General features: G+C 39.9%; 1 protein-coding gene across 1 annotated transcript; it reads right to left on the reverse strand.

Moving 5' to 3' along the window:
• Positions 1–3,223: 3,223 nt before the first annotated feature.
• On the reverse strand, positions 3,224–5,818 carry LOC128264059 (neurochondrin homolog). Its single transcript, XM_052999354.1, is given in 2 exon segments — positions 3,224–4,999; positions 5,001–5,818. Coding segments are annotated over 2 exon segments (2,172 nt in total). The 5' UTR covers positions 5,568–5,818; the 3' UTR covers positions 3,224–3,394.
• Positions 5,819–15,518: the final 9,700 nt, after the last annotated feature.

Consider the following 15,518-nt stretch of genomic DNA (forward strand, 5'->3'; position numbering starts at 1 on the left):
TACCAACACCCGAAATAATAAAAGAAACCCCCTCAAAAAACACCCACAGGAAAATATGAAGCGGAGCTGCTGCTGACTGAATGCGATAATCCAGGTTCAATGAGGCGTACGAAATTTATGGGGATTATAAAATTTCCAACATTCCATTCGCTTTTGACAAGGTCAAGGCTTAAATTTAATCAAATTTAAATTGGAATTCAACCCATCCGGTATCTGTTCGAGATTAAGTTTGAAGTCCCCGTCAGCGGCATATGTTGCGTCCGAGAGAACTGAGTTCTGGCTGATACTTGCCAGTTGGAGCTGACAAGTGTCCTGAATAATTTATGACTTGCCCAGTTTTGGCTGCAACATCTGCTACTGCTACTGCTACTTAATTTTAATTTGTTGTGGGACTCCAAAATCTTCAAGACACCAAGCGGCGGACCAATTCCCCGCTGCTTAGACAGAAGAGTTAAGAGCATTTATTTATGCCCATCGCACCCCTCATCGACCATTACGTTCAATTGGAAATTTGGTGAGCAGCATTTACTTTATTTCACATTATTGCTTGGGGTGGAATCAGAGTCAGACTTTGTTTGGGGTGCGCATTTGTGCGTGCATCATCCGCACCCTTTTCTCTTTAAGCAATTGCTTTGGCTGGGGCTAATACTTGCACCAACAAGTGGCAATTGAATCTGGCAATCAAAATCGCATGAAGGCGCGGATACTGTTATTGGATGTTAAGCAGGGAGTTTAAATGGTTCGAGATCCTTCCGCCCAAACACCTTAAATAATCAATTTCAGCTGGCCTGGTGTACTTATCCAAGAGTCCTCGGGTGATAAATAAAATAAATTAGCTAAAGCTAATTATCAAAAAAGTTTGCCCTTAAAAATTATCTGTTTTTCTGTTTTGAATAGCACAAATTAATTATTAAATCCTACAGATGATCTTTTACAGCTACTGTTTGTATTTAACCCATTCCCACAAAGCAGAACAAAGCTTACAACTTAAGAAGCTGACTTTGTGGATGGGGACCCTTGTCGACGAGTCCTCCTCAAAGCGTTGCCATGAAGTGCGAACTTGGTTTGAATTTCTCTTTGCCTCATCGTTTTCATTACGCTTTTTCAACTTTGTTTTCATTTCATTAAGGTGGCAACAAAGTCGGAGAATGCTACTAATTGCAATCAAGGTGGCTTCAACTTGTTGCTGCAACAACCTCTTGAATCCAGTGGTGCCACATGAGCTCTAATTTTTTCCCTGCTTTTCTCCTTTCTCTCTGGGCTGATTGAAGAGTTGACTGTCTAAATTAATGGATCATTGAGGAAAGATCCAATTGCATGCCACCATAATTGCACCGTAAGCCAGGGCTTTAAGTTATAGATATGTGCTTGACATTTTTTATTTCATTCTCGCAGTTGTCAGCCACAAAAACCTTTTAATTTTAATTAGAAGCAAACACATTTAAGCCCACAAAACAAACAGAAACCAAAAATGCCAGCGCATGTTTGCTCGCCCAAAAAAATAAGGTAAACAAACAGCAACAAAATAAAATAAAAATACATTTTTCCCTATATATTTGTATATATTTTATAGCTTTGAGCTGAACAAACAGACCAACAAAATCAACAAGCAGGCGACGACGACGCTTCAAAAGCCAAAGGGCTCTTTTTATTACCTTTGTCAAATGCACAAATAGCCGAAAATCCAAAGCCACTGCCGGGTCACCAGCTCATTCCCCCAATTCCCCTGGAATCGGCACAGCTAAGCAATTCCTGTGACAAAACACAACAAACGGCTCAGGCAAATTTACACATTCTTTGGACCAGAAAAAGTATGGCCCGAAAAGGGTTGAAACTCAAATGTTGCGAGCAGCCAAATATCCAAACATCTAAAGGTACACAATAAAATATTATATCGTAATAAAACCCCACCGCCCCCACACCCAGATATGTAAGAGAAATGGCTGGCAGGTGTTGAGTGGAGGGTGGAGGTTGGAGGGCTCTCATAGTGGCAAGATAGCACGATTGAGCGATACTTTTCGTATAATATGTATTCCTTGGGCCAGAAGCAGGGCCCGAACAGGCAGCGCAATATGTATTTAAGATTTATTGGAGATTTATGCCCGGCTTTGGCATCGGCTAGCAGCTGCTGCCTTACCATCTCCAGCTCTATTTTCATTCATTGCTAACAAGCAATTTGGCAACTCAGCGGAGGAAATCCGCTCAGATACGGATATGTACCGGCTATAGTCGGGCCAAATCTGTAAGCTAACCCATAAGCTCTTTAACGACAACCGTTTCCATAGATATGCCTAGCCTATTAGCAGAGTTAAAACCATTCCCAGCCCGAAACAAAATAAACAAAATATCTAATGAAGTAAAACGTTTGAAGTCATTAAGAGCATGGCCAAAATAAAAATTAAAAAAAAAAATACTATAAAGAAAATAAATATGAAATAATTGTATAACACGTAATGTCATTTACGATTTTCTTTTTGTATGAAATCTGAAAGCTAATTAACATTTACGCATACTCAGTTTTCAAAGGTAAAAATTAAAAGGTCAATTTGTGCTATATTAAAATAAATGCTAATAGAAACTAAAAATCTTTCATTTTGAATTAAGTTTTAACAAATATTTATTTTGCTCAATATCTTATAATAAGCTAAGTATAATGAGCAAAGTTAACCACCATTTTAAAGCTTGTACTGCTATAAAAAATGTAATATACTAAATCAATGTTCTTTAACATTGTTTAATTTTATGAATTATGTTGGTTTATCCGCATATCTCTTTCCATGGAACAAAAACCACGCGGAAAAAGTTGTCCGCAAAAATGTAGCATGCACATCCCCCTCTACAATTGCGAACCAAAAAAGTTGTCACTCCACGTCAGCACATTATTAATTCTTTGCTTCCGTCCATGCCATGTTTTGTGCAAAAAGTTTTGCTGCATGTTTTTAATTAAATTGCACTTATTATTAGTATTATTTTCGGTCAGCCTTTGCACTCGTCATTGCTTTTTCACGCAAGTATTGTATTTGTTGGTCTGGCAAATATACGAATGTGACGTGTTTCCCCTGTACATAGTGCGCTTGTTCGAAAATAAAACGTACAAACAAAAGTGAAAACAAGCAAAAGTTTTAACTAATTCCGTTGAGTTGGCCTGAATAAACGAAAACAAAACCGAATGAATGGCAAGGCATTTTAATGAGGGAAGCCAACAACCATATTTATGACCGGATGTGTTTTAAAAATTGGTTTTATTATTTTTTTAATAAATTTAGGTATTTAATCATTAAAATAGAGCATATAAAATAAAATGAAATCCATACAAAATATTTTCCATTTTTCGCTTGTTCACAAATCACACACAAAAAATGCCTGTAGAAAAAACCAGTGTTTGGTGTTTGGTTTAGTCGCCGAAGAGCTTCTTGCCCAGATCCATCATCCTGTGATTGCGGCAGACGCGCAGGGCATCGGCTTTTTTGAGCACTTCCTGCACATCGCCATTGACGTCCACCAGTTGGGACAGGAAGTCCTCGTACGCGGATTTCACGTTGGCCGGCAGGGTGCCGATCTTAACCTTCTTGAGGGTCTTCACAATGCCCTCTGCCCAGCCGGATTCCAGGGCGAATTCGGAGAGCCAGGGCACCAGAGGCAGTACGGCGCACATGGTCTGCATTCCCAGGAACCACAGCTCGGACAGATCCGACCAGTTGCCCTTGTAGGCAATGGAGACGACCAGGGCAGTGGGATCGTTGCTCTCGTCGATGTTGTAGGCGTCCCACAGGAAACGGATGGTGGCCTGGATGTAACGACAGATGGAGAAGTCATTCTGCTTGACCTTCTTGGACTGCTGCTTCAGCAGTAGCAGTCCCAGGACGGCCAGATTGCCATGGATGACCAGGTTATCGGGGGTATCCTTCAACTCGGGCAGATTCTCCACCACGAACTTCAGCAGACTGGCAAACGTGGCTCCATCCTCGGCCTTCTTGGGCTCCAGAACGGTGAAGTTCATCAGGATGTTGCAGAGGGCCACAATGGCACTCCTGGCCACCTTCATCTCCGCCTGCTGTTCCGGACTTGGCACCGGATCGGGCTCATTCATGCGCTTTAAGCGCTCAGCTCGCGGGATCGGCGGCCTCTTCCAATGCGCAATGCTGAAGTAAAACTCCAGGGTCTCCAACAGCACCTCATCCTGCTTGTGCGTGAAGAGCACCCTCCTGGCCTCCTCCTCCACGGCAAAGTGACACAGAGCGGGCAGCATGATCCGCAGCACATCGACGGGTGGCACACCCTCCCTGGGACCTGCTCGCCAGGCCTTCAGCTCCTGGAAACTCTCGTTGGCAACCTTGAGCATGAAGGGCAGCAGTTTGTAGATGGCCGGCCTCATGGCCGTCGTCTCCTGGGCCAGCCACGCGGACAGGACCTTAACGATGGCAAACACAAACTTCTTGTCCCTGGGATTGGTGCTATCCCTGATCTTGTCCTGGCTGACCCTGGTCAAAACGGCCAGAACCTGATTGAAGGCGCCCTTGAGAGCCGTGTAAGTGGTCTGCTTTTCCTTGGGTTCCAGATCCAGCTGATCCGTAGCCATGTACTCGATGCACTGCTCCAAGATGGTAAAGCAGCAGGTGAGTAGCTCCGCCTGCTTGAAGGTGGTCTCCAGTTTCTTCTCGTCCATCTGCATGCGCACCTCGATGGCTCCCAGTTGAAGGAGCTGCAGGAAGAACTGCTTCTGCTCGTCCATGAAGGCCCATTGAATTCCCAGCACCTGCAGGGTGGTGGCTATCAGATGCAGGGCAGGATCCCTCTGTTTGGGACCAATCTTCGCCTTCAGGATATCTCCGCAGCCCTTGAACAAGCTCTCCGGCCAGATTTGCCCCTCCAGAGAGTTGATCACGATCTCACGACGGCAGGTGATAAGGATATCGGCCAGAATGCGGCAAAGTTCGTACTTCCGGTCCGTGTGATCGGTTTCCATGTCCAGGGCAATCCGCTGAATCAGGGCGTGGAAAGGCACTGGGATCCTCGGGCCACGACAGCACGCCAAACTGCTTAACGAGGAGAACAATCAGGTGCAGAGCCTCGTCGGTTTGGAAACTCTGAGCGGAGTAGATCTGGGACATCTTGGGAATGGCTCCGGTGGCCAAGAGTGCCTGCTGACCCGGCTCATGGCTGGCGATGCTCTTGAGGCAACTGTACGCCTCGCTGACCACAATCAGGTTGTCCTCGTAGTCCTCGTCGTCGGCCTGCTCCACGATCTCCAGCAGAGTGGGTATGGCATCGATTATGTCCTTGTGCGTGGCCAACTCCTCCTCCTGACAGAAGCAGGTGAGGATCGACAGAGCCACACTTTTGTATACCAAAGGGGGGCAGTCGCTGGGCAGATCCTTGGAGACCAGCAGCTTCTTCAGAAAGGGAAACCCAATGGCCTCGAAGAGCAGCTTCTTGCCCGCCGCATTGCAGTCCTTGCCCTTCACCAATTTTGTGACCATAAAGAGGGCCGCGAATTTTTCAGTGTCATTGCGAGTGCTCTTCAACAGGTTGGCGCACTTGCTCACGGGCTCCGGCACATCCGTCATCCTGGGGGTTCCGACTCTCCGGGTGTGTATCTCGCGGGCTGCCTATGTACGGCCTATATATTTATCCGCTGCTTGGCTATATGTGTGTGTGCCGTGGCCTTCTAAAAATATATCTCCTCACACTTTCACTTGGCTACAGCTTTCCCAATGGTTCTTCCTCTGCCGTACACTTTTTCGCTGGGCTCTGGGTTCTGGGTTCCGTGTCTTCGCTCGACGACGCACTCTCGCTCACTGATCGCCGCCTGCGGAAAACTCACGAATGGCTTTCCCCAATTTCCAAAAGCTGTGCAGCTGTTGCCATTCGAACGGGGAAAACCTACACACAATTTATTTATACACGGAGCATACACTTTACTCGAGCAGGGGATCTGTACTTATAAATAATTATTTTATAACAATAATGTTTGAGTTCCTTTAAATTAATATTTAAGACGAAATACAAAGATGGCCTCCCCCAGAAGCCTTAATTTTTACAAAGCTAAGACTATTAATGTTACAAAAATAATAATTAATTAATTAATAAACTAAATAAGTAACAAGCTTTATCTATGTAAGAATCGAAAATAAAGTGGTGATCCAAATTTAAGCAACTCTTTATTGCATAAGCAATTTTGTCTTTATCGCAAAAGCAATTTTCTCTTTATTTATAAACAATCAATCTTTATTTTTTAATTTTTAATTTTAAAATTTAATTGGCTATACAAGTGTGACAGATTTTAAAAATCGCAATTTTTGTTCAATCCGATGCCATTTTGTTAATTTTGATATTTTTCCGAAATTGTGGGTCATTGTAGAAGAAATACTCTTGCTCACTCAGTGGCCCAAAGGACACCCCATAGCTTCGTTGTTTCTCAATATTTTTGTAAAACCGATTTTATTATGTGCAAAAAACTTTAAAACATTCTCAAGTACTTCCTTAAAAAAAAATTCAATAAAATTACCAGCTTTTGCATGGATTACACTTGTATAGCCCCTTAAAGAGTATTTATATTTTCCTGAACGGCTTTTTCATTTTCTTCAGCCTATTTGAAAATCACTTGAAATCAAACGGATGACCAATGCATTGCTATTTTCTGTCGGCTTTTCCTTCTTCACTTTTCCACTCTCGCTCAATTTCCTCCCGCATTGCGCTCTGTTGAGAATCGTTGTTTATAATTAGAAAATGATTTTTCGTTTTTCCGACATCTTCGTGTTTACATTTTGGTCAACTGTGAAATGTTCGCTGCCGGCTGCATTTCTTCCAGAATATTTTCAATATGTGTTTGCATTCTTTCTCCGCAGCACATAAGCTCCTATGTGGCCACAAATACCTAGTGATATATATATGTGTACTATTGTATATATAGGTGAGTCGGCATCAATGTCCAGACATATAAATAAACCACTCTGTGCAACGGGCTTCGACAAACCAAATACACATGTTTTTATATACATAAATTATACATTAACTTAGTTATATAGACACATTGTTATATTGCATATATGGATCGGAAATTTGCATATTTAATTTAAGTGCGGTGCTTTTTCACTCTGGGGTCAATGAATTTAATTGCACATTGCACTTTGCCTTAAACTAAATTTATTTTCATTACATTTATTTTAAAATATAGTTATTTTTAAGTGTAGGTACAATTGCTGATTTATTGTTCAATTTCAATAAGTGACTCACATGTATGTTTTCATAAAATTGTGTATCAAGCTTTCTATAATAGCAATTATAATAATTATTAGGCCTTCACAATCGCCAAATGTTTTTCCATTGTTTTTGTTATTCAACCTTTTCTTGTTTTTCTAAAAAAAAACAGCTGTTTTATATATTTTAAAATGACTACGACGACGAAAAAGACATCATGCGGGCTATTTATTCTTTTGGCATTTAATTCTTTAAGCACAATTTTAGATATTTATCTGCTAATGAGCCATAGAATCTGACAAATTTAGGAAATTTAGCTCGGCAGCGAGAAAAATATCTCACCATTTTCTGCTCTTCCAACGAGCATTTAACCATAAAATCTTTAGCATGGAAAAGTCGGTTGTTCGGACGCCGTTGGTCATAATGCAAATGAAAAACTTTATCCATTGTGGATTATTTACTGAAACACAAAATGCAAATTTGTCTGGACCAGCAGCAGCGCTCGATTTCAGCGCACCAAAAAAAAAAAAATTAATATTACACACATGGATATGGATGCACCAGCACTCGACCCGCACAGGACCCAAATCGGATCCCATATCGGTTCTGTTTGCTTTTGTTATTATTATATTGGCGGTCCGGCCAACCGACATTGGCCAAGTGGTCGTTGAATGTGGTCAGTTGACCGTTTTTGGGCAAACGCGGCTTAATTGCGTTGCTAGCAATTTCAATAATTGGGTTATAACGAAATTGATTAATTTTTACATTTCACTAATTATGTGCCTGGCGAATCCGCTGCTATTGTTGTTATTATAATTATAATTATAAAAGAGAAATATGCTGGTCGCCCACGGGTGTTTGTTTGCTCTCATTTGGATGCCCATTTGCACTTTTGTGTGGGAGCCTCTAATGGAACACTCTGGCTCTTGTTGCCTACTTTAAGGCGGTGGTGGAAAGTCCGTTTAAATTAGAGCAGCTAAAGTGAAAAATGTCCACAAACTGGCTACTTACCCGGATACATCACAGTTCCCTTATCTAACTCGGTACATAACCGACAAAAAGGCAACATCAACATCAATAATTGAAATAAATCGCTTGACAAACGATGTTCGGCCAAGGACCAGCAAAGAAACTGAAAAACAGAGCTCACAAAAGGAGAAACAGAAAACGGAAAGGAAACGCAGGACAAAAAAGAATACACTCTTATCACTAATCACGAAACCAAATCGGACCAAACCAAACAGGAGAAACTGACCCCTCATGTACACCCAGGAAAAGGTTCTAGTACACTTCTAACTTTTGTTTTTAGAAAAACTAATACTTATGAGTATTCTTTATAACAATATTAATTGTTAGAATGATGAAAAAAAAGTTTACTTAAAAATCTGCGACTGGGAAGTTTCTATATTGTTTTGCCTTGTCAGGAGGTGTTATATGTTTGTATTATTAAAAGAAAATGGACCTTAACAGTGTTTAAAAAGAAAGATTGAATACTTATTAAAACGCATTTTTATTTTAAGAAAATGTATCAAATAATCTCATTTTTTGGGAGAATGAGCTCTATTAAACCAACATTTGTTATTAACCAAACTTATAAAAATTAGTGTCAGAAAATTTGTGGCACTCCAAAAAAAGTTTTGTGGGCGGACTAACGTCATTGAAATCTCTTATTAAACTGATTAATTTTTTCTGAATCAATATTTATTGTATGGGTTTGTATTCTCAGTGTAACGGCAACAAAGAAGGAAACCAACAGTTCTGTAGAAACTTCACCGAACTCACACTTATCCTTCCGCTTCCCATTCCGTTTCCTTCCTCAAACGCCGTCTTTTGTGCGAATCGAAGGCTCCGAGCATCGATTTTCGGAGCTCGGTTCAGAGTTTGCAGAACTGTTTCGAAATGTTTTGACAAATGATTTTGTTTATATTTTCCATTTCATCGAAGTCCCCGATGGCGACACTTCTGCGGCAAGTCCACCTCCTCCCACAAAATCCCATAGATAGCAATGAGAAAGTTTCTACTTTTTTAGCTGGCCTAGAGATCATCAACATTGATTTCAACTTTTCGGCGGCAATGATTGTCATCATCACAACAGCTCCGCCCAGGACAAGTTTGTTTGTGGGCGTGGCACTGGTCCAATTTGCAGCCAGAAGCCCACAAAAAATAAATTGTCTGTCATTACGAGCTTTAAGTTGGTCAACGAATCATTTCGCTTTCGATGAGCTTGAGTTCGCACCGCGACCCATTTAAGTTCACCCAAGTTGTGGCAGATGGAAATTAATCTTTATAATGTCGAAGACATTTTATACAGGCAAACAGCTTTCATTATGCTCTCAATAATGGGACAATTTAAGCCAACAGTTCAGTAAATAAAACATGATAATATTGTTTTGATTTATGAGAGAAAATATTTGTTCAATTTACTTTTAACAATGGAGGTGATGACAGAATTTTGGAAGTCCGGTTCACCTGTTGATGATGTTAATTGTTGCCATTGATTAAAACATGTGCTGTACATTGCTGAACAAAAATGATTATTTGTTAAGCAAAGACTTAAATTAAAAAGCAATATTAAAAAATAATAAACACTAATAAATTATGGCAATTCGAGCTATGTTTATTTGGTTTATAATTGGGTAATATCATTTAAATTTCGTAGTTTGCAAATTTAAAGCAATAAACTTGGCTAAAATGGTGTTTTTGTAGGTTAATTGAATTTAAACAAATCTGAAACCGAAATTGTTTTTTTTTTTAACAATTTGAAGCGTAACAATAAATTTGTTAACCTGAATTTAAAATACGAATTGGATTTTTCATTAATACTCGGACTTAAACCCATTTTAAGAAGACCAATACCTATTGGGATAACAGTATTTAATAAACATTGTAACACAGTTTTTATAACGAAATGCACTTAAATTAATTGATTTGCTATTTATTATGTAATCTCAGAATTTCTAAAGTCGAACACATAGCTTAAAGAATCTCAGCGGAAGTTGAATAAACGTAAAGCACTTTCAAATCTGAACTTCCTGCCATCCCCTAAGTAAAATTCCCACAGCTGTGCCCGAACACATGAAAGTGAACCACTTCGCCACAAAGGACCCGGCAGCACCCCAAAGATGAGTTCAAAATAATCACTCATACACGTGCACATCGTTGCTTCTCCCGTTCGCAGCTTCGATTTCCCCACTTTCGGACCTTTTTTTCCGGCGAGCGTGTCCTGATTGTTTGCGAAGGCTGCTGGCACGTGTCAATTTATATTTAAATTCAAATGCAAAAACCGAATCAAAATTCCTGCGTACAGAATAGAATTAAATTTCAAAAGGCGGCAGCGAAAGCAAAAACAGAAAACAGAAAACAATCATATTTTCTGGAAAGCATCTGCCGGCTGTTAACGGTTTTGGTTTACACCATATTAATGCCTGATTAATGTGAGCGACAGGGAACTGCGGAATGGAGCGTAGTTTCCTGAAGGAATCAGCACGTTAACCGATTCCTCAAAAAGTCTTAGAACAGATCGGCTTTCGGGCAGAAGGTATCATAATGAGTGCACTTGAATAAAAAATGTTTTTTTTCTTAAACAGCTCTTTTATCTGAATCATCCTTAAGTTCAATCTTTTTACATTCTTATACGCAAACTAAATTATATCAAGCTCGGTACTTTTAATATTTTTTTAAAATAAATTAAATTGTTAAAATATTTTTTGAAGGCAGCCAATTGATTAAAAAGCAAACGGATCTATAAAAACAAAGTAATTGGCAATTATCCTTAAATTTTAAATTTGCATATGCTCATATACTTAAAGCTTTAGTTTAAATGTTAATCCAATTAGGCCAAATAACAAGCAAACCAAAGAAGTAACAATTTCGGCATTTTCCGCATCCTCTTCTAACTGACAATTTTTAGCGTTTTTTTTTTCACAGTGTGGTGCTGTTGGTCGGCATCCCGTAGAAGTTTTGTAATTGTGGCCCCATTGTTCACTTGAGTTGTATTGTGTGAGCAACAAGAGAAGTGGCAAATGTGAAAGCGGGGCGATGGGAAATTGGAGGTCCAGGAGTCGGCAACAAATTATGCAAATCCCCTTTTGAATGGCTTATCCTTCATGAATTTATATCGAAACGGAAAGCCAATGACGACGCGGCTTTGAGGCCTCGGTCATTTGGAACAATAAAAGCTCATTTGTTGCTATTATCATTTCACTAACAAATAACAAATCATCGAGCAAAGCGACCGTTATCCTCGGGAGTAAGGTGGCACTTGTGGGCGGTGGAGGCGGAGGCGGAGGCGGAGGCGGAGGCGTAGGTGGGTAACCCCAAAACGTGTTCACCTCAACGGCAAACAACCACATCGGAAGGCACGCTGAGGCTGCAGAAACGTCTGCCAATAAATTCTGTTAATAAACCAAAAGTTGTTAATTTAAATGATTTATATCTGAAGAGGAGGAAGTGGCAGACAGAGAGAGAGAGAGCGAGGAAGCAGCTGAAGCGGAAGTGGTGATGGCAGAGTGCGAGTGGGAGGGTCGAAATTCCCTCCAGTAGCCAGGCCAATGCGCTTGTTATTGCTGAGCCTCAAAAATTCTCGTAATTTGGCATAACCTTTTTGGCAGCGCCAACGGGCCATAGTGCCCCATTTGCCTCCTGCCTGTTTACTTAGATACACTGAAGTAAAATATGATAATCAAAAAGAATTTTGTGTCTTATACTTGTCATTAAAAAAAGGTAATTTCATGGGCTTATCGGCGGCTTAGGTTATTTAAATCAAGTTTCCAAATGTCCTGATTTGGTTTCAAATGTAATAGATTGTAAGAAGTTATCTTGGTGACATTGAGCTCGGCATTAAGAATACAATTAAATTTGTACGCATGGTACAAAATATAGAGAATTAGAAAATAATATAATACAATTACAAAGAAAGTTTAGTAACCAACTCTCTGGTTGATCAACTACTTTCTTGTTAAAATAATTAAAGAAAATAAAATAGAAGACACTTTTTTCCCGTGTACCCTTCCTTTAGCCTGCTGATCCCACTTTCTGTGCAAGTTTTGCGTGGTCGGGCAATAGGTCAAAGTCGGTGTGCCACTGGAAGCCTGGGATGCTGGGATGCTGGGTGCTAGGAGATTGGGTGGGCTGTCCGTTGCCGTCAGCTTAAACCAATTTACGTAGCCGATGTCTTCATCACAGGCCGTTTCCGTGGGTTGTGTCCGGGTCCGAATCCGAATCCGAATCCGTACCAGTGATTCGTGCGTACCAGAGTGCCGTGTGTCATGAGTTATTGCGTCTCCCCCAAACGGTACAACTGTGCGTATGCGTAATTTGGCTAAGCGGACTGGACAAGAACGCCTGGGCCCCTCCTCCTGTCATGCCCCCTGTGTATGCGTCCCACTCCCCTCGACAATGCATCATACATAGATACGCGCACATATAGATATTTGGGAATCAAGCATTCTTGGGCCAAAGCAACCCATAAACGTTATATATAAATTTATGCCCCTTTGTTTGCAGTCGAAATTATTTCATTTGTTTGTGTTTATTACGGCCAAATCTCGTCCAATGTCGGGCCAACGTTTGAAGGAAACATCGTTCGTTTTCCACAGCTTTTATTTTTAATGGTTCAACTGTTTTTTCAGGGGGATTTTCCACATCTTAACTTTGGCCGAGACCTACAAATATTTGATGCTCCAGAGCGCCAGTTGTTTCGGGTTTTATTGATTGGCGGTGGCGTGCCTGGTTTATGGGGCATCCCTCCTCCGGCCGCCTTCTCCAATGCCTTCCCCGTTGATTGCTGCCCTTGTTTTTGCGTGGCTGTCAAGCGTGAATGTTGCGCTACATTGAAAGGGATTTCTCGGCATTTAAATGGGTCTACCCCCCAATTGCGTAAGTATGCTACTTGTCAGAGAATGCGAATAGAACTTCCAAAACATTTATTAATTGTATTTAGATTAATTAATCAGCGAGTTGTGAAAAGTTTTAAGTCTTAAGACTCAAGAACAGTGCTGCCAGCATCGAAATCTTAAGAATTTAAGTAAATGATCTAAGCCATAGTGAGGTTCTCCTTTTAATTTAATGAAATTCAGCGATTCGAACGATTCCATTTAAACCATTCTTATTGAAACTTTCAATGAAAAGCAAATCACGGTTGCCCCTTTGCTGACAATAATTTTAAAATTTAAAATTAAACAACACAAGTGTTTTTTCGGCGCATACCTTAAATTTGCTTTATAAATGCACTGTTTTTATTTAATTGCATTTGAATTTTCTTTACATTTAAATTACAAACCAAATAAATTTTTTATTATTTTCTGTACGCAATGATGTGAAGATATTTCACCCTTACATCCCACATTATCTTGCGGATGCTTCGACTATGAGCAACTAATTTCCTCAGATGAGGCAACCGCAAATGGTAGAGCATCCTGTTGCACATGCATTAACCATGGCATTCACAACATTATGCAAACTTACACACACATTCCACTACTGCACCACATATATATCCCTGCACAAGGAGCTCATCAAGTCTTCCGGTTTGTCGAGGATGTTCACATTGTTTATGCTCCGGAATAAATGAATATAAAGCATTTAGTTTACAGCTGCCATTTGACAAGCACTCGCCCCAGTTATTGAGAGGGTGGGTTGAGGGGGTGTGTACCCGATTCGTTGTTGGTTTTGCATTTTCTTTTAATAAAATACATGAATTATGCAGAATATTAAATGGGAGCGAGTGACAGTTGTAGATATAGACGACTGGCTAGGGACGCTTTTTTAACTTTCCCCCAAGCCACTTGACATTGACAGGCCAACGCAAAGATACACTTGATCGCCGGTATACAGTGTATAACGCGATAAGACGAAAATTAAAATGGCTAAATGATTTATAAAAATAAAGAGATTAGAGAGTTGTATTATTAGAGAGTTGTTGAATAAGCCAATGATGTATTAAATCCCAAGACCTTAAAAAAAAAAATTTAATAAGAACATTAAAGTGTACAGAAGCTAAAAATATCAAATGTTCATTGTTAAATTTCGAAAAATTTATCATTTTACTCGAACGTTTTTTATGGATATACCATTAAACTAACTTTTTAATAAATAAAGAGTCCTTAAAAAAATAGTCTATCCACAAATGTATAATAAATAAAGACCATTGACAAGATATTTATGCGTGGATAGTTTTTTACTAAGACCAAACAAGTGATGTATTATTGTCCCAATAAATTTACGATTAATGAGTAAAAATACGTTTTTACGGGGGCTAAATAAATTTTTTCACCTACTTTATTATTAAACACCAACTTATAAATAATTCAATTCTTTTAACTCAGGTGACCCTTTAAGAGATTTGACTGTTTTTACTTGAGCTCATGGATTTAAAAAATTTTCCTGGCGTACCGAAAGTTCTTTGACTCCTTCACCTGCTCCGTAAGCAAAAACTCTCGAAGATTTTCCAATGCCAACGCGGAATTTGCAATTCAGCTCGTAAACTTACTGATTTGTTTGCCACAAAAAAGGTGGCGGGACTTGCGTGATGAGTCAAGTCCCGACTTTCTCAGGCGATTTCCACAAATGCAAAGTCACGGCCAGGTCAAGGCCGGAGGTGAGCTCCTGAAAAGGGTTTTTTTTGTTGTGTTTGGGGGGAAATAAATTTGCAATTGATAGCCCGGACTGGCTCGTAATCAGTTTAAAAGGGCCGAATCTCAATTTGGCAATTGAGTTTGGCTGGCTGTGGCTCAACGTTCACACCCATAATCCAATCGTTTGAAGCGCTTTTATGGATTCGACATGTCAAATCGCGTGCAAATTTGTTTGAATTGGTTTTTCCCATACTCCTACATTTTGCATGTCCTACACTCAAACCAAAAGCCTTAAAGTGCACACATGTAGTTACATTAAAAAAGTTTTAAGTTAATCTTAAATTGAGAATACAAATTAGGTGTTTCTCTGTTGGATTGTTTTATTCATCCCATCCAAAGGACGTGCTTGACTTAATTTTAGTTTATAAAATAATATTGTTTAAAGTGCAGGTTTTCTTTTTGTGTAACACACTCTGTAATCAAATACGTAAACCCCAGGAGACCAAAAGGCTTTACAGTGTCCATAAGAACTTTTTTGTTGTTTTTACTAAAGTGTTAAAAAAAAAAAAGAAGAGGCCAATGAAAAAAAAAACCTTATTCAAGTCATGTAATTTCGAAACGTCCTTTGATATCGTACATTCGCTTGTGTTTTGTATGCGCTCGGTACAAATTGGTTTTTTTTCCCCATTTTCATTTTATTTACTCGCGGCGACATGAGGACAACCATATTTATTGCATAATTTT

Source organism: Drosophila gunungcola, chromosome 3R, assembly GCF_025200985.1.
Source record: "Drosophila gunungcola strain Sukarami chromosome 3R, Dgunungcola_SK_2, whole genome shotgun sequence".
NCBI lineage: Eukaryota > Metazoa > Arthropoda > Insecta > Diptera > Drosophilidae > Drosophila > Drosophila gunungcola.